Genomic DNA, 14,659 nt, shown 5'->3' with positions numbered 1-14,659 from the left:
GAATATATTTTTAAAAGATAGGTTGATTTGATGATAACTGTAGTGCAGGGCGTTTATTTAGTTTTATTTGATACTTCCATACAGAAGGATGGAATTGCAGTCTGAAGTGTTATGTGATCTTATCGCTCTGAAATGTGCCATTGCTATTTTGGTTAACTGCTGGTGTGCTGCACTTAAGTAATTATTTTGTCTTCTGACCAGCCAGGCTTATTGGTGTAGTTGGTCAAGCTTTGTTAAACAAACAATATCGTTATTCCAAAACAAAATGGACATTGGGCTGATGTATTACTTCCTGTTGTCTGGAACAGCTGATCCCAAACTGCATAGTTATTAAGTTATCTTCAGAGGTGTAATATATAACTCATTTATAATTTGGGTGCACTTGCAATTTCCAACCCTCCAAATAGGAGTTGCTGAGAAGGAGAATGGATCTAAGCCATACCAGTTTGACTCAGTAACATTCTTGTAATTGACTCAGAAGGTCATGGGTTCAAGTCAAGGCCTTTAGCATATAGTTCAGTTACTGTGACGCAGAGATGTTTAGAATATAGTCTTTTGAATCAAAGCTATGCCTGCTTGTTCAGGTGGACATAGAAAATGTCATAGCTCTCTTCAAAAAAATAGGGCAGTTTTCCTAGTATAATACCCAAAAGTTTTTCCGCACACACCACAAAAAATGTAGTCATGTAATTTGTTGCTGTACACAGATTTTACTGTCACTTTTGCCTTAGTGATTAAACTTTAAAAGTAATTGTCTCTGAAATACGAAAAATTTTAAGTGCAAGTGTATTTGTTAAATTTTGTTAATGGGCAGAATCTCCATGCCACACAGATTGAGAAAATATATTTTTAAATTGATTTTGTTGATGCACTTGGATAATGCATTTCCAACTTTTATGTTTTACCTCCAACTGTACTTTATTCAAACTCCATAACTTGGCTGAGCATGATCATTATACCTATGAATTTTCTGTAAGGGGGTTCTTAAGTGATTTATTGTTATTCTCTGTTTACACATCTTGTAGAGAACTGGCTCCACGGTGTGACATAGCTGAAATTAAGAAAATTGGATTTATACTCGCTGTTCCATCTGGATGTCTATCCATTCCATATAATTGTGCTACTGCACTGTACTTTCAAACTTATTGAATCCCTGCAATTTTCTGAAAAAGAAGATAAACAATTTTTATCCTGTTATTAAAAGGTAGCAGTTTACAAATCAGGTTATGCTGACTTAGAAGATTTTATCCATGGAAAGGGTCTTTGTTTTGAAGTTTATTTTAGGCCTCTGTTTGTAAGTTTAAAATAAGTACTTCCCTTCCATTTGGTTTACCAACACCATGCTCTGCTTGTTCTCAGCCACAAGAGCAGTTGTTGACCTATTTGCTCCCAGATCGCTTCCAATGCTGTTCAGAATTGATTACTGAAAAACTATCTGACAGATGAGGAAGATCATTGTGGCTTTGATTCCTTTTGGGGGAAGGCTGTGATGGTGCATTTGAATTTGGATGAGATCACAATGTTGGCGACGCTGAGCTGAGACTTCTACCCTCTCCAGAGGGGAGGGATGCAGCAGTCTGGGTGGATCCTGCATACCTTTGGTTGTTGCTTTAGGCATGTTGCTTGGCTAATTTCTTAGCTAATAAAAGAAGGATAAGATAAAGTTGGTTACATTTTTACAGTCCGTTTCAGTTACTATAATAATATTCTATTTGCTCTGTATAAGACTGATCAAGATTAATGCAGTGTTTCAATATTTATTCCTAATACTTCTAAGAAATTAGTACATTCAGTAATACATACTACAAATGTGGATTTTTAAATTAACTTAATTAGTAATATTGACTTATTTAAAAGAAAAAAATGAATTTTGTAAGTTTTATCCTGACAGATTCTCGTGTAACTGAAAGCATCTCAAAATGTACTGGTTCCCATTCCAGTAATGTTGAAATCAAGTTTCTGTGAATTTGAGGACAAAAAGATGCACTTCCAAAACACTTTTTATAATTAGACATAGTAATCATCATTATGGACTTGTTTTCCTTTTAAGTTTTCCCCTCATACAGGAGTCAAATGGGAATAATTTTAACTACTTTCTTTGGCTAGTGTTCAACCTTTGGCTGTGTATCAGAGTTTCCTGCATGTTGACAGCTTTGATAACCTTCAGGTGATAAAAAATGACTCTGGACATGGGTGCCATTCAGATCATTGGTGTGGCTTATTGGTTGCCCTTGTGTTGTGTTGCCTGTTGTTTCCACATAGCATTGCAAGATGGATATTCAAACTGGAAACATATCAACCTTAACAAACAGTGAAGTAACAATTCACAATGTGCATCATGCCACAAGCTATGTGACCACACTCTCAAATCTAACTGGTTAAAGACTAGTTTTGTAAAAAATCAACTTTGTAACCTTGCACAGAAGCCAGCCATGTATTATGGAATATGTGGCAGATAACTTTACAAGCACTAAAATAATTGTATTAGTCAATATGAGATGGCTGAATGGCTTCCTGCACTGTAAGTTCTATGATTCTGAGATCTTGTCACACTATTGTTTATTTTTTATATAAAGTAAAAAAATAATCAAAACATGTAACCGCTATAAAAAAAATCAATTACATGTTAAAACCCTTTCCATTTTCACTGATCTTTCATTCCTTTTATTATCTACAATTGGAGCTACACCCCATGACTTGAATCACTAATGTAAGCCCCCCCCCCCGCCCCGGTTTAAGAAGGGAGTGAGGCAAAAGGCGGGAAATTACAGATCGATTAGCCTGACCTCGGTCGTTGGTAAGATTTTAGAGTCCATTATTAAGGATGAGATTTCAAAATACTTGGAAGTGCATGATAAAATAGGGCAAAGTCAGCATGGTTTCATCAAGGGGAGGTCATGCCTGACAAATCTGTTAGATTTCTTTGAAGAGCTAACGAGTAGGTTAGACAAAGGAGAGCCAATGGATGTTATCTACTTGGACTTCCAGAAGGCCTTTGACAAGGTGCCGCACAGGAGGCTACTCAGTAAGATAAGAGCCCATGGTGTTAGAGGCAAGGTGCTAGCATGGATAGAAGATTGGCTTCTGGCAGGATGCAGAGAGTGGAGATAAGGTGGTCCTTCTCAGGATGGCGGCCGGTGACTAGTGGAGTTCTGCAGGTGTCAGTGTTGGGACCACAACTTTTCACTTTATACACTAATGATCTAGTTGAAGGAACTGAGGGCATCCTGGCTAAGTTTGCAGATGATACAAAGATAGGTGGAGGGACAGGTAGTATTGAGGAGGTGGGGAGGCTGCAGAAGGATTTGGACAAGTTAGGAGAATGGGCAAAGAAGTGGCAGATGGAATACAATGTAGGGAAGTGTGAGGTCATGCACTTTGGTAGGGAGAATAGAGGCATAGACTATTTTCTAAATGAGAGAGAGAATTCAGAAGTCTGGAGTGCAAAGGGACTTGGGAGTCCTAATCCAGGATTCTCTTAAGGTTAACTTGCAGGTTGAGTCAGTAGTTAGGAAGGCAAATGCAATGTTGACATTTATTTCGAGAGGACTAGAATATAAAAGCAGGGATGTGCTACTGAGGCTTTATAAGGCACTGGTCAGACCACATTTAGAATATTGTGAGCAATTTTGGGCCCCATATCTCAGGAAGGATGTGCTGGCCTTGGAGAGGGTCCAGAGGATCACTAGAACGATCCCAGGAATGAAAAGCTTAACAGGTGAGGAACGTTTGAGGACTCTGGGTCTATATTGGATCGAGTTTAGAAGGATGAGGGGGATCTGATTGAAACTTAAAGAATACTGAAAGGCCTGCATAGAGTGGACATGGGGAAGATGTTTCCATTAGTAGGAGAGACTAGGACCTGAGGGCACAGCCTCAGAGTAAAGGGAAGACCTTTTAGAACAGAGATAAGGAGAAACTTCTTTAGCCAGAGAGTGGTGAATCAATGGAATTCATTGCCACAGAAGGCTGTGGAGGCCAGGTCATTGAGTGTATTTAAGACCGAGATAGATAGGTTCTTGATTGGTAAGGAGATCAAAGGTTACGGGGAGAATGAGGTTGAGAAACTTATCAGCCATGATTGAATGGTGGAGCAGACTCGATGGGCCGAATGGCCTAATTTCTGCTCATATGTCTTATGGTCTTATGGACTCAGTCAGCATCAAGTCAAAGACCAAAGGAATGTTTTTTTTCAAAAAGCACTACGAATCCTCATTACCAGGTATTTCCTGAGCTCGTAGCTTATAAAGAAAGTTTCACAAATATGATGTCATAAAATGAGTAGATATTTGCATACCAGCTTGGTTACTGAGTACTGAAGCGAACCAGTAAAGTAATTGAATGAACAGCCATTGTTAATTTGAATCACCCTTGGGCTTACCATTACATTTCTGTTAAAAATAATTTAAATTGATGCATTTGATTTGTCTTTAGTGGTTACTGAGTAAGTTAACTTTAAAAAAAAATCCATAGAAATAGGAGAAAACAAAAAGTAGGATTTTTAGAAGAGAATTAGATGGCATGTCTCCTTAAGTTTGCTTAAATTCCTTTCAGACAAAGAAGCAAACAATTCAGAAATTTCACTAAACCCAGCCATAAACTTTCTTGATCATAATCTCTGAGTCAGATCTGGATCTTAAGGTTGAGTATTAAGATCATTTGGGTTTAATGGCAACAACAGGATTACTGTGCAAACAGATGTGAACATTTCCAAAGGAAGATGACAACTTATTTTTGCAAAATGCGTGGAGCCTCTCCCATTATGTTTTCCACCATTCAGTGTTTTTGGTCTCCTTAGAATTGGCTTGTTTTGTGATCTCTGGAAGCTAGCACAAAAATTTGGAAAGTTGTGTAAAGGAATACTCAAGCATGAGGTTCTGATTTCAGGCTCTTCAGGCACTGTCTGTGTTTACCTGCCATGCAAGGAGATGGTCCTAATCACATTTTACCCATCCTATTTCCATATTCCTTAGCTTCTTCCTCGAACAGAGGCCCAAACAATCCCCATCCACCACTATCCTCTGTCTGGCTGAACTTTTCTCTTACTGAACAATTTCTCCTTCAACTCCTCTCACTTCCTCCAAATAAAAGGTGTGGCTATGGGTACCCACATGGGCCCCAGCTATGCCTGTCTCTTTATGGGGTATGTGGAACATTCCTTGTTCCAGTCCTACTCCGGACCCCTTCCACAATTCTTTCTCCGGTACATTGATGATTACTTCGGTGCTGCTTCATGCTCTCGTTGGGACTTGGAAAAATTTATTAATTTTGCTTCTAATCTCCACCCCTCCATTGTTTTCATGTGGTCCATCTCTGACACTTCCCTTCCCTTCCTTGACCTCTCTGTCTCAATCTCTGGTGATAGACTGTCCATCAATATCCATTACAAGCCTACCGACTCCCACAGCTACCTCGACTACAGCTCCTCACACTCCGCTTCCTGTAAGAACTCCATTCCATTCTCTCAGTTCCTTCACCTCCGTTGCATCTGTTCTGATGATGCTACCTTCAAAAACAGTTCCTCTGACATGTCCTCCTTCTTCCTTAACCGAGGTTTTCCACCCACAGTCGTTGACAGGGCCCTCAACCGTGTCCGGCCCATCTCCCACGCATCCACCCTCACGCCTTCTCCTCCCTCCCAGAAACATGATAGGGTCCCCCTTGTCCTCACTTATCACCCCACCAGCCTTCAAAGGATCATCCTCCGCCATTTCCGCCAACTCCAGCATGTTGCCACCACCAAACACATCTTCCCTTCACCCCTCCCCCCGGCGGCATTCTGTAGGGATCGTTCCCTCCGGGACACCCTGGTTCACTCCTCCATCACTCCCTACTCCCCAACCCCCACCTATGGCACCTTCCCATGCCCACGCAAAAGATGCAACACCTGCCCCTTCATGTCCTCTCTCCTCACCGTCCAAGGGCCCAAACACTCCTTTCAAGTGAAGCAGCATTTCACTTGCATTTCCCCCAACTTAGTCTACTGCATTTGTTGCTCCCAATGCGGTCTCCTCTACATTTGAGAGACCAAACGTAAACTGGGCGACCGCTTTGCAGAACACCTGCGGTCTGTCCGCAAGAATGACCCAAACCTCCCTGTCGCTTGCCATTTTAACACTCCACCCTGCTCTCTTGCCTACATGTCTGTCCTTTGCCTGCTGCATTGTTCCAGTGAAGCCCAACGCAAACTGGAGGAACAGCACCTCATCTTCTGACTAGGCACTTTACAGCCTTCCGGACTGAATATTGAATTCAACAACTTTAGATTTTGAACACCCTCCTCCATCCCCACCCCTTTCTGATTCTTCCCCCTTCCTTTTGTTTTTTCCAGTAATTTATATAGATTTTTCTTTTCCCACCTATTTCCATTATTTTAAAATCTTTTATACCTTGCTAGCCTTTCCACCGCACCCCCACTAGAGCTGTACCTTGAGTGCCCTACCATCCATTCTTAATTAGCACATTCGTTTAGATAATATCACCACCTTCAACGCCTGTGTTCTTTTGTTCTTTTGTCTGTGACATCTTTTGATTATCTGCTCCCATCACTGCTTGCTTGTCCCTACAACCACACCACCCCCCCCCTTCCAACTTCTTCCTCCCCCCCTTAAACCAGCTTATATTCCACCCCTTTCCTAAGATTCACTCAGTACTGTTGAAGGGTCATGAGGACTCAAAATGTCAATTCTTTTCTTCTCTGCTGATGCTGCCAGACCTGCTGAGTTTTTCCAGGTAATTCTGTTTTTGTTTTGGATTTCCAGCATCTGCAGTTTTTTGTTTTTATCTATTTTCATATTTCTTCAGTTCCTTTTCCTTTATTTGCCTTTCCAATCTAATTTTGAATATTGACATAGCCTGGATCACTAACCCTGGAAGTGTACAGCCACTCAATTCTCTGTGAAGAAGTTTCCTCCTATCCTTAGTTCTAAATCGCTTGTATTCAATCTGTAGCCCATCATTCTTTCATTCTTAGTCACTCAATTGATGGAAGCAAACTGCTTTTATCTACCCTGTCCAATTCTTTCATAATTTTAAATGCTTCTATTAAATTGCCTCACAATCTGCATTGTTTTTGCCAAAAGACCCAGTTTTTCCAAGTCTTTCTTTGTATTTGTTTTTCTTCATATAAGGAGCATTCCAGTGAACCTGCATGCACACACTCTAAAGTCTCAATACTTGATATCCTTCCAGTGATGTGGAAACCCAATACTGCGCAGAGTATGCAAATAGATCTTAAGTTTTTACATAGACTCATTATTATCTCAGGCTTTTATATTTTGACCGCCTTGAGAGAGAACCTAGAATTCCATTGATTTATTTTTTTCACAGCCTAATTAACGTGAGGCCTTTAGTGTTCTATGAAGTTCCTTCAAGTCCTGCACTTCCACAGCACCAAGCCCACTTCCTTTGAGTATAATTACTGCTTTTATTTTAAATCAAAATGTTTAATTTCACATTGTAAACCTTGAGAGTATCAGTAGAGTATCCTATCATAAAGGGCATCACTTTAGATGCTCATGTTTGACGCAGACCTTGCAGCAGGCTCACCTTAGAGTAAACAAGAGAGGAATGGTGGCTAACTTTAATTTCTCTCCCTTAACATCCAAGACTGCCTCAACTGAGATAGCTAATCCATTCATGAGTTTGATCAAGACAGCACTTTTTAGATTTAATGACTTTATATCATGCTCTTTGCATTCATCAGTTGAATGGAAGGCAGGAGCCTCCTTCCTGATATTCATTTAGTTTTTAGCTATCACTGTGCAATTCCTTTTTAAATATGCAGCTTGTGATTGAACGGTAGTAATTGCGCAGATAATTTGCCTTTGTATTTTATTTACGCTCTCAATTTTTGTGAAGACTATATACACCTGATTCTTAATATATTTTATGTAGTGTGTTTGTCTTAACTCATGGGGCATGTAGATAGCTGGGGGAAAAGATACTTCTTGTGAATGACTTTGATTCTCACATTTATACTGTGGGATTAAGCTGATGGATACTATGATTATCCTAAGTTTTTCTTTTTTTATTAAATCATAATTTGATTAGCACCAAGGTATATATCGTATTAGTTTTCGTAGCATAGATGCCACCTTTTTAATTGGAAGTTGCAGTAAATTCAGTTTCAGGTTTTCTTTATTTTTCAATTTGCTACTATCTTGGATTTCAGCCAAATCTCATGGATCATTTTTTTTTAGTTTACAACTCATCAGGTCAATTCATTTTTTGGGAGGATTTCATGTCTCTGTAAAGCTGTTTGTATATTCACTAATATAGAATTTGCTGAATCTTAATTTAGTTGTGCTCTTTAGATCTGCATTCAGCTGCTGGTGGGGGTGGTGGGTGGAGTTAGGCTTTTTGGGAAATGAAATACAGGATACTATCATCAAGAAACAACTCTTGAAATTAGGATAGGGCAGGCTAGAAGAACTAAGTGGATTGCAGGTTGATGAGCCCAGTGATCACCTGAGCTATAAAAGTCCATGATCTATCCAAGCTTCATTGAATTTTTTCTAGGCATTCTATACTTTCCTCATCAAAAGTTCCAAATCAGACCATTACCAACTAAGGTAAGTTATTACAATGTTTTAATTGGAATCATTTTCACATGTTTATGACTGTAAAATGTTTCTCTGCTAGTGAATAAATCAAATTTTATGTTGTCCTGAAACTTGTGCATTAATTGTTTGCAAAATATTGCAGTGTTTCAAAAGAAGCCCAAAGGTTTAGCTCTCCAGGCACAATTTCCTCATGTTTTGGATCGAATTCATACATTTTTTTTCATTTTTATGGGATGTGGGTGTCGCTGGCTAGGCCAGCATTTATTGCACATCCCTAATTGTCCTTGAGAAGTTGATGGTAAGCTGCCTCCTTGAACCGCTGCAGCGCCTGTGGTCTGGGTACACCCAAAGCGCTGTTAGGGAGTTCCAGGATTTAGACCCAGCGACAATGAAGAAAAGTTGATATATTTCCAAGTCAAGATGGTGAGTAGAGGGGAGGGGAGGGGACTTGGAGGGGAGCTTCCAGGTGGTGGTGGTCCCATTCTAGATGGTAGTGAGTGTTGGTTTGGAAGGTGCTACCTAAGGAGCCTTGGTGCGTTTCTGCAGTGCATCTTGTAGATGGTTCACTGCTGCCACTGTTTGTCGGTGGTGGAGGGATTGAATGTTGTGGAAGGGGTGCCACTCAAGCGGGCTGCTTTGTCCTGGATGATGTCCAGTTTCTGGAGTGTTGTTGGAGCTGTACTCACCCAGGCAAGTGGAGAGTATTCCATCACACTCCTGACTTGTGCCTTGTAGATGGTGGATAGGCTTTGGGAAGTCAGGTCAGGAGGTGAGTTACTTGCCGCAGGATTCCTAGGCTCTGACCTGTTCTTATAGCCACAGTATTTATATGGCTTGTCTAGTTCAGTTTTTGGTCAGTGGTAACCCCCAGGATGTTGAAAGTGGGGGATTCAGCGATGGCAATGCCATTGAATGTCAAGGGGCGATGGTTAGATTCTCTCTTGTTGGAGATAGTCATTGCCTGGCAGTTGTGTGATGCGAGTGTACTTGCCACTTATCAGCCCAAGCCATGATTATTGCCTGGGTCTTGCTGCATTTGGACATGGACTGCTCCAGTATCTGAGGAGTCATGAATGGTGCTGAACATAGTTCAAACATCCCCACTTCTCACCTTATGATGGAAGGAAGTCCATTGATGAAGCAGCTGAAGATGGTTGGGCCTAGGATACTACCCTAAGGAATTCCTGCACTGATGTCTTGGAACTGAGATGATTGACCTCCAACAACCACAACCATCTTCCTTTTTGCTAGGTATGACTCCAGCCAGGGGGGAGTTCCCCCTGAATCCCATGGACTCCAGTTTTGCCAGGCACCTTGATGCCACACTCGGTCAAATACTGCCTTGATGTCAAGGGCAGTCACTCTTTCCTCACCTTGCTTCTGGAGTTCAGTACTTTTGTCCACTTTTGAACCAAGGCTTTAATGAGGTCAGAAGCTGAATGACCCTGGTGAAAATCAAACTGAGCGTCAGTGAGCAGGTTATTGCCAAGCTAGTGCAGCTTGATAGCACTGCTGATGACCCCTTCCATCACTTTATTGATGATGGAGAGTAGACTGATGGGGTGGTAATTGGCTGGGTTGGATTTATCCTGCTTTTTGTGTACAGGACATACCTGGGCAATTTTCCACATCGCTGGGTAGATGCCAGTGTTGTAGCTGTACTAGGACAGCTTGGCTAGGGGCAGGGCAAGTTCTGGAGCACAAGTTTTCAGTACGCTTGCCGGAATATTGTCAGGGCCTTTGTGGTATCCAGTGTCTTCAGCCGTTTCTTGATATCACGTGGGGTGAATCAAATTGGTTGAAGACTGGCATCTGTGATGCTGGGGACCCCCAGAAGAGGCCGAGGTGGATTATCCACTCGGCACTTCTGGCTGAAGATTGTTGCAAATACTTCAGCCTTATCTTTTGCACTGATATGCTGGGCTCCCTGTCATTGAAGGTGAGGATGAGCCTCCCCCTCCGGGGAGTTGTTTAATTGTCCATCACTATTCAAGACTGGATGTGGCAGGACTGCAGAGCTTAGATCTGATCTGCTGGTTGTGGAATTGTTGAGTTTTATCAATCACTTGCTGCTTATGCTGTTTGGCACGCACGTAGTCCTGTGTTGTAGCTTCACCAGGTGACACCTCATTTTTAGGTATGCCAGGTGCTGCTCCTGGCATGCCCTCCAATTGTCAGTGAGCAATTTCTGTGGAAAGGTTAGCACACCACTGTTGGAATGTTATTCGATATATTGCAAAATAATGTTACATTAATGTGATTTACTGAAACACTCAGGAATGTCACACCAAATTGGTGACAGTGCTATCTTTGAGCACTAGGAATAATGCTGATGTGTCAGTTCCTAACATGCAGATTCGTGCAACTGACTGCAACCTGGACATAGGAAACTCCTACAAGTTTACTTTGGGTTTGCAGGTGGTCATTTCAGTGCTTAACTGAGGGACTGCTGTATTGTCAGAGGTGCCATCTTCTGGATGATGTAGTAAACTTGTCTGCCTACTCAGGTGGATGTAAAGATCCAGTAGAACTATTTGAAGAAGAGCAGGGGAGTTCTGCCAGTGTATTGATTTACATTTACCCCTCAATCAACTGAACAGCAAATATCTAACTTGCCAATTATCTCATTATATTGACTGCATTTCATTGGTAATTAATTGGTTGAGAGCACATTAGAATGGTTCTAAAGATACAATGGCATTATATGAATGCAAGTTTGTTCTCGTGTAGTATCCTGTAGCCCTACATTTTAGAGAAAGACCGGCGGCGGCGGCGGGGGGGGGTGGGGGAGAGAGAGAGAGAGAGAGAGAGAGAGAGAGAGACAGGGCACAGTGATGGGCTATGATTACAGCATTGTCAGTAAGCAAATGTTGGCATTCTGTCTGTTGAGATCTGGTTTCAGAAGTGATGTATAGACAAAACATGGAAAAAGGATTTTTAATAAAATGAGGAATGGCATTCAGTATGTTGCCTTTAAATTGATTCCTTTCTAGTAAATGGAATTTCAAGGCACATTTGATTGTTGCTATGAATTGCTTGGTCATGATTAGTGTTGAGTTCAATGTTTCTGTCAACCTTATCCTTTACCACTTCAGTATTTTTTGACAAATAGGAATACTGCACTAGGAAGACAAGATAATCAGTCCTCGCACTTCTCTGCATTGAGTTTCATCTTTCATTGTTCTAGCCATATAATTATTTTGCCCAGCTCATTCTAAGATCTGGGCTGCATCTTGGATTCCACTGCCCTTCCTGATTTGGTATCAGCAAATTTGACCACAGCCTTGATTTTGAATCCACTTATACACTTAGGTGCCTCATAATGTGCAGATATTTATCGCATTTACGGTCCTTTCATCTGCTTTACTTTTATATTTGCAAGTTTTTAAGTTTGCACACCTAATACTTAACTTGGGAAAAGCGTGAAGATCGAAATATAATTTGAAGAAAGCCATGCTAAGAGGTGGAACGGTGTTACAGTGCACTTGAACTCTGTACATACATAGTGTTAATAAGTTTTATGCCCATGTTATGAGCTTCTGATCTTGGCAGTGAAGGAGGAGCTGAATGGTGACCAGGTGCTTCTGCAAAGCATGTGTGCAAGATCAAGTTGAGTGTAACTTTGGGATTATTGTGGAACTTGTAGCATATAGTTGAAAGGTGGTATTGCAGTAATATAACCTGAGATAGAGACAGCGTGAGACATTGTGTGGTGACAGGTTGTTTAAAAGAGGAAGCTATATTGCGTGTTTTTCACCCTGACTTTGGTTTTCAAGTTCTATAATGCACCATGTCATAGAATTCAGAAACATCCAATGTAAACACTCTCACTGGGGAAGGATGTGTGCGGTCCTGCTATATTTCTGTTTAATGTAGTTTCCTACAATGTATTGGTTATTCATAGAAACCATCAAATAAGCTCCAGATATTCTGTTTTGATTTTCCTTCAGCTAACCTGCAGGTTAAATAAATGTTTAAATATTATGTGACTCACTATACTTCAAATGCACTGCAATTTATAAACTTGCATTTCATATTGTTCTGAAATATTTTTCTTAAACTTGTCTGAAGGATTATATTGTGAAAGGAGTACCATATTGAATTGCACTGAAAAACATTGTTTGATTTCCAGTAAAACAGCTGATAGAATTGGTTTGAGTTTTTGTGAATACGTCAAGTGTACTCTTTTCATCTGCTTTCCAGTTCTAATTTGCTACTTTTTTTCCTCTCTTTAATCTAGACAAAGTAGATTCTCTGGATTTGAGCTGCAGTGTTGGCCCTGTGCATGTAGTACTGCAGCCTAACCAAGCTGTGGTGTTGGATTGCAACCTACCTGCTGTTGATCAGCCTGCCAACATAACGTGGAAGAAAGAGGGAATTCCTGTTGTGGATCAAGAACAGCACCATGTATTTCCCAATGGATCACTATACATTTCAGATCAACCAAGGGAGTCCATGAATCAAGATGGACGCAGCAGTGAAGGCAGTTACACCTGCATGTCCCAGAACTCATTTGGGGCCATAATTAGTAGAACTGCATTGATCAGATTTTCTAGTAAGTGTCTTTATGGTCATTTTTTAATGGCTGTTAAGAGAACATCTTCAAGACATTCACATTTTATATGAATGAAAAATCATCTATTTACATTTGTTTAACCAATAACAAATTGGTTACAGGACTAAAGAAGGGTCATAAAGACTCGAGACGTCGGCTCTGTTTTTCTCTCTGTGGATACTGTTGGACCTGCTGAGTTTTTCCAACATTTTCTGTTTTTCTTTTTGGTTACAGAGCTACTTTCTGTTTTGCTAATGGAAGAAAAGTTTGTCATATGAATCATACATAATATTGGAGTTATGCAGCTGCACACAAATCATTTTGCTCAAAAGGTTATTCAATTGCTTTGTTGGTTATGGTAACCATTTTAGAAAATCTTGCTGCATTGAAGAAAACAGTCTTCAACGGTGCATGCTTCCATGGATCTACTTAATGCTGGTTATAAGAAACACATATATGCTTCTGCATTGCACATGTACTTAGATTAAAAGTAGGGGGTGGGTGGTAGTTTTGGTTATAGAAACAATTATAGCTATGAGGAGGGATGACGTGTTAGAAGACTCATTGAATGAAGCCATACCGATTGAGCTAAGGAACAAAAACTGAGCGGTCACACTACTGGGAGTGTACTAGAGACCCCCAAACATTCAGAGATAGAAGAGCAAACATGTAAGCATAGCTCTGAGAAGTGCAAAAACAATAGGATAGTAATGGTATGGTATTTTAACTACCCTTTAACTGGGATAGTTTTAGATCCAAAGGAATGGAGGTAAACAGAATTCTTGAGGTGCATTCAGTCGAACTCTTTTTGTTGTAATTCCAATAAGAGAAGGTACTGTTCTGGACTTCGTTTTAGGAAATGCAGCTTGGCAGGTGGACAAAGTGGCACTTGGAGAGTATTTTGGTGGTAGGTTTTTTTATTATTCATGGGATGTGGGCGTCGCTGGCTAGGCCTGCATATATTGTCCATCCCTAATTGCCCCTGAGTAGGTGTTGGTAGGCTATGTTCTTGAACCGCTGCAGTCCATATGGTGTAGGTACATCCACAGTGCTGTTAGTGAGGGTGTTCCAAGATTTTGATCCAGCGATAGTGAAGGAACGGTGATATATTCCAAGTCAGGATGGTGAGTAGCTTTGGGGGGGGGTGCTTCCGGGTGGTGGTGTTCCCATATGCCTGTTGCCTTATCCTTCTAGATGGTAATGGTTGTGGGTTTGGTAGGTGCTGTCTAAGGAGCCTTGGTAAGTTCTTGCAGTGCATCTTGTAGATGGTGCACTCTTCTGCCACTGTGCGTTGGTGGTAGAGGGAGTGAATGTTTGTGGATGGAGTGCCAATCAAGTGGGCTGCTTTGTCCTGGATGGTGTCCAGCTTTTTGAATGCTGTTGGAGCTGCACTCATCCAGGCATGTGGAGAGTATTCCATCACATTCCTGACTTGTGCCTTGTGGATGGAGGACAAGCTTTGGGGAGTCAGGAGATGAGTTATTCGCCACACGATTCCTAACCTCTGACCTGTTCTTGTAGCCACAGTTTTGATATGGCT

General features: G+C 41.0%; 1 protein-coding gene across 1 annotated transcript in view; it reads left to right on the top strand.

The window, feature by feature from the left end:
* igdcc4 (immunoglobulin superfamily, DCC subclass, member 4) overlaps positions 1-14,659 on the top strand; it is a 140,446-nt gene that overhangs the window by 18,296 nt on the left and 107,491 nt on the right. The window contains exon 2 of the mRNA XM_041174907.1: positions 12,805-13,119. Coding sequence (XP_041030841.1) covers positions 12,805-13,119 — 315 coding nt within the window. The remainder of the gene's footprint in view (positions 1-12,804; positions 13,120-14,659) is intronic.

The sequence above is a fragment of the Carcharodon carcharias genome, chromosome 26, assembly GCF_017639515.1.
Source record: "Carcharodon carcharias isolate sCarCar2 chromosome 26, sCarCar2.pri, whole genome shotgun sequence".
NCBI classification, from domain to species: domain Eukaryota; kingdom Metazoa; phylum Chordata; class Chondrichthyes; order Lamniformes; family Lamnidae; genus Carcharodon; species Carcharodon carcharias.
This window is presented reverse-complemented; position numbering and strand designations above follow the sequence as displayed.